This window comes from Ischnura elegans, chromosome 6 (genome assembly GCF_921293095.1).
Source record: "Ischnura elegans chromosome 6, ioIscEleg1.1, whole genome shotgun sequence".
Classification (NCBI taxonomy): Eukaryota; Metazoa; Arthropoda; class Insecta; order Odonata; family Coenagrionidae; genus Ischnura; species Ischnura elegans.
Window position 1 is genome coordinate 38,617,285 of NC_060251.1, and position 5,604 is coordinate 38,622,888.

The window sequence follows — 5,604 nt, forward strand, 5'->3', positions numbered from 1 at the left end:
GTGGAATATTCACTAGGTTGCAGAAAGGTTGTGACATGTTGCCGGTGGCTCAGCAGAGTGTTATTTGGACATAGTTTTCCCCAACATCTATTCAAATATGGGGTTTTTAAAGCGTATTTTAATATTCTGAAGAAAATTGGGTATTTCAATAGAAATTGTTGCTTTCGCCCTGAATATAGAATTGATGAGAAGAGGTGGAAATAACCTCACCAATGGATGGCATAAGTGTAGCAAATATGTTTCACCAGAGGTTGCAGTTACGTTGCCATTGCGTTGCAAAAACGTGGTAGAGAGGACTTTTGGCTGATTTTGCATCGTTGCCATTACATTGCAGCAACTCCATGTTGGTTGCAGCGCAATGTTTCTGCACGTTTTCACACCACTTTTGGTTTACACGGAGTATTTCCATGATTCTTACCTACCTAAGTTCTATATTGATTCTACCCAATAGGGTGGTATCCTTTTATTTTTTTATTGCCTAAATCGAAAGATTATTACTCCTGGAGTACATATTTCTCGCATTTAGATTTTCAAATGACGATACATGCCTGTTTTTCGCGATTAAATGAAAAGTGAAAATGTTCAATCGCGCGAAAACGTGACGGCTAAGTATGAATGCCGGGAAAACTCCATGTGACGTCTTTCTGGTTCCCGCTGCCGCAAGTGAGGTGACCTTGGGGCGAGGCTTAGAGCGCTGATACGACGCAGGATGATAGCAGGTAGCAGCTAGTACCCTGCTAGCTGGTAGCGCTTGGCTTAAATAAGGATTATTAATATCATATCAAACGAAGAAAACTTTCCGACCTTAGCCAGTTTTAATAAGTGATTATTAAGACATGTTTCCCTGAGCTCTGTGCCTCATGCATGCATTGGTAATCTCAGACGATGTAAAACTCCTGTCTACTCCTAGAGAAACTAGGTCCCTGTGACGTCATGTTGAGTGGCATCGCATGGGTGCCAATCTGGCCTTTTTCAAATGAGGATAAAAAGTAACCATTGACATTCATCTAAACCGGTATTTCTAAAACCAAATAATTTTTATATTATGAATACACTAATGGTGGGTAGGGAATTGGAATCAATGCCTTTCGTTTTCTTTGATGAAGGAAACTACCCAATTGCAGTTCATTCAACTAGTTCCACCATTTTGTGTTACCTATTCCTTTATAATTGGAAAAAAGTTTTAAATATGAAGAGGGACATCTCAAATTACTTGAAATGCATTTCAATATCGTTTTAATTCCCCAAAAAGATGAGTGAGAATTAATAAATCATATTCTCAGTTTTCAGTGATTAACAACTCTTTAATCCACATTTACATGGTACTTGGGTGAATATTGTTGGAAAGGGGAACTTAATGTCGCCCAATTTTTATGACAATATTTTTATGGTATTTCACAACATGACATTTCTCGACCACTTTTTTTTGCACATTTTTCAAGCCATGATCACTGTGAAACCTTTTTAAAATTAAAAAACCAACACATTACAAACATCTCACTGATATACACCCATAGCTAACATTGTGATTCAAAAATTTTTTTATATAAAGGGTACACTTATAGTGAAGTAAATGAGTTACAATTTGCCACTAATCGAATTTCTAAAGAAAATGTTACAAATTTATCATGATTCCTAATTATACAATTGGGAAGATGCTGTGAAAAGAACTTCACTCTGTGCTATTAAAAACATACAATTGTGTGCCTATACATTGAATTTTTAATTAAGCATACAAGATTCATATGTTGGTACCATATACTTAATATTTATAAAAGCATCCTCTCCTCCATATCTTTCCAGAATTTCTAGTGTTTCCTCTATTAAATCTCCCACATTCTGCCTCCTCTGCTGAGTATAATCAATGCCATCACCAATATTGACTAAGGGGAAAATATTTAGGGATTATTAGCAACAGTTTTTAAGAAGTGTATTGAGTATCTTATTCTCTTGATAGTAATTACTTACCATTTTTGTCCTTAAAAACATTAAAAATAGGAAGAATCTGTCGATAATATGGCACTAATGCCACTCCAACCATATCAGCTGACATAACCAATTGTTGTAGTACTTTCAAGGTTGTACATATGATCTCTGGATTCCTTGTGTTTAAAGCATCTGTAAAAAATACATACAATTGATTATATGATATGTCGTGTTCATTCAGGTATTATTATTATTATTCCTGGTATTAAATTAACCCTTGGGCTGCGGTAGTTTAAGATGTTAGCCACCGGCCTATGCCATAGAGAAGCAGCAAATATTTTTACCCTCTACCCTGAAAGTATCGCAGAGATAGAAATCTTTTATATTGGAAGACCATTCCTACCTACTTTCCAAAGGATGGGCCTACATTTGGGCACTTGTTGTTGGCAAATTAACAGTGTGGAGTGGGTAAGTAGCAATAGGAAAAGAAATTCCTGGAGGCGCCCCCTGCTGTGAGGGCTGGCCCAGGAGAGTTAAGCCCCTTTCCCTGTAAACCATGTATGGTGCCACAGCGTTGCAGCAACGTCTCACTGCAACCTACTGGGAGTTGCTACAACACGATGGCAACATCTTAAATCCTACCACATTTTAGCAACGTCATCACAGCGTTGTTGCAACGTGACACACTACATTATTGCAAGTCCTCAAGACCTTTGGAGATGTAATTACTATGTTGCAGGTATGTTTCAATGTGCCCTGCATAGTGCTTTCAGGGGGGAAATTATAAGTCGCTAAGTTTCTCATGCAAGTTTAAATGAAAAACTTAAGTGGAAAATACTCATGCCGGAGTTTCTCATCCAGCAATAAATTATGCTTATAGCGGAAAGCTCTATTAACATCCCCGCGGCAGTATTTTCAATTCCTCTTAGTCTTCTCCCATAGGAAGTTAAAAATATATCCTTTTGGCAATTGCTTATTCACTTCAAATGAATTTCGAAAAATTCTAAGTCCTGTAAACTATTGGAGATCTAATTATTACGTTATAGTAATGTTGCAAAGTGACCTGAACAACTCTGAAACCTCTGCAACCTCACACAACCTGTCTGCAATGTTATTGCACCTTGTTCTGTTCACTGGGTAGTGATCCTAAGGGTGAGGGAAAGTGCCAGATATACGGGTAGCATTAAAAATTTTGGGAAACCCCTGAAAGTAGTTGAGCAATGGTCAAACGATTTTCCCACAGTCAGCATGCAAAACGTATGAAAACGTTCCCGCAGTCTAAGGGTAGGTCCAACTTACTTTTAATGGGGATAACCAATTGGGGTATAACAGGTAGAATCTTTGAGCCTCCATGCTCTAGCATGTCGTATATTCCTTGACGAGCAAAAAATTGATATGGGTGGCCTGTTTCACGCAATCCATCAAAAAATAGTGGCAAGTAGTGATGGAAGTCCAGCTTATCTATGTCCACCTGTGTAGAAAAAAGGTAATGGTATCCGGAATTGCACGAAAATTTATGAAAGAATAAATTAAATTTAACAGTGATTCAATGAAAACGAGAAACACCTTGATACTTTATTAAAATATGTTTTACACGAGTGTTTCATGTCAATAGGAAAACATATAAATGATAAACTAACCTTCCAAGCTATCTTGTGACCGTATGTGTCGAATTCCAAAGAAATAGGAAAGTCGCCTCTTTTATAATACTTGCTGAAAGCTGTAGCCTTCGGAGTTTTTGGCTTCTGTGTTAACTTTGGTGGAGATTGAACAACGACATTTTTCTGGTATGCTTGTATTGTGAACGCAGGAACGATTCTTACAGGTCGTTTTTTTCTTTGAGGCGTGGGCATATCTTATTACTTCGCTTAGTTCCGTCTTTACAAAATTATTTCACTTTTCTTCATCTAAGCATTCCCCCTTATATTAACGATTATTCACGCGAGACACATCAAAACATACTTCCCTCCACCATATTTGTTTTCGAACGTTGCCTGGCAACGAAACAAATGACGATCATTATTCGCATTCTCAGACAAATCGGCGGTGAAAAAATTTCAAATGTGAGTCGAAGTATTGTTCGGTAACTTTTTGGTAATTATTTCTGTGACATGTATAGATACTGAGAGTGTGTAATACAGATGAATACGTAGATGTATTAGTAAACTGGTCATGGAGAGAATGCGATTGTCTAGATATCAACACAATAGTTTCTAAAGCTCATGGTAAACCTGTGGAGTGTGCTGTTTCCATGCCGTTGACTGCCTCCAGCGTCATCACTTGGTTTATTTTGACGGTTTTTTAAAACTAGCTTACACTATGAAAAAGTTATTTTAGTTATGAATGAAAATTAAATTCAGATGGAGTGTAAAAATACGTGTTGTAGGCTAGTCGACTTCTGTGTATTGTGTCTGAGACGATATTGCAACGTTTCTGACCCTTTATGGTGTTCCTAAATCATGGTCTGATCAACGTCATCCGGCAGTGAGTATTTCTTTTTAATATAGTCCAATGTATTGTGTATACTGTTCATGCAGAGTTGAGCATCAGTGTGGTATCATTTAATGTATTTATATGCCACATGCATAGCTTTTATGTGGTGTAGATAACTCTAATACCGTAAACTGAGGTGTCCATATCCCTTCTCTTTGGTGAATCCCTTCTACACTGTGTATTTCCTGGTATGCCATCTTACGATGGTACCTACATCTCCGTTCTGAGGTATAATACCTACTCCATCCAAACCCTTTTTGTAGCCTTTCTTTCTCCTTCAGAAGTTTCCTCTCTTCACCCACCAACTCTAGAACTTCCTCATTCCTTTATCTCTCCATCCATTAATTCATCCATCTTTAATTATCCTCCATACCCTTATCTTAATTATACCTCCAGTCTTGTTTGACCTTATACCTCAGCCTCCAAGTTTTCTTACTGGATAGCATTACCATAATCAGACTTTTCAGTGGTATTTTCTTTACTTTCTTGCTCAATGATTAGCCTCATCAGCTCTTTCCTATCCATTATCATCTTTGCTGAGCAATTCTCTAGATTTTCTTACTTATGTGTTTTTTTCCCTTTAATGTGCTGCCAAAATATGTAGTTAAATAGCTTCAATAGCTCAAGTTTATTTTCATCTACTTTTATGCCACTTATTACTACACTGCATCTATTAGGCGTCACAATATAAGAATGTATACTTAAGGTCTTTATGTGAATTATCTTCATGACAAATTCCTTGCATTATTTCCATAACTCTTCAACTAGTGGGCAGACTTGCTAATCAACACTAGATCATTCATGAAACTCGTTGATGTAGGCATCTTTCCCTACACTTTAACCTCCACCTCTTAACATCTCCCAATTACCATCTCCTCAGCACACATGCTACACATAAATGGCGATGGTGGGCAGCCATATCTTGGATAATGCTTGCCTCCTGGTGTCTTCATCGGCTACCCCTATGTTTGCATCCTGATATACATATTTTGAGCTATGCATTAGTTGCTTATTCCTACCATCCAAAGTATGCCCACCTTCATCAAATGCTTTTTCAAAATTCATGAGGAAGCATAAAGGTACTGGTAATATTATAAATTCCTCTTTTCTGCTGTCACATCAGTGGCGGGTACAGATGGGGGGTGCACCCCCCCCCCCTTGTGGGCCCGCCCTTATTGCCAAACA

The 5,604-nt window shown here is 37.7% G+C and overlaps 1 protein-coding gene across 1 annotated transcript; it reads right to left on the minus strand.

Moving 5' to 3' along the window:
- Positions 1-1,283: 1,283 nt before the first annotated feature.
- On the minus strand, positions 1,284-3,922 carry LOC124160780 (parkin coregulated gene protein homolog). The gene is made up of 4 exons (XM_046536816.1): positions 3,567-3,922; positions 3,226-3,397; positions 1,969-2,118; positions 1,284-1,883 (listed from the first exon to the last, which is right to left on the minus strand). Exons 1-4 carry the CDS (start codon positions 3,777-3,779, stop codon positions 1,723-1,725), a joined length of 696 nt encoding a protein of 231 aa, XP_046392772.1. The 5' UTR covers positions 3,780-3,922; the 3' UTR covers positions 1,284-1,722.
- Between the last annotated feature and the right edge of the window lie 1,682 nt (positions 3,923-5,604).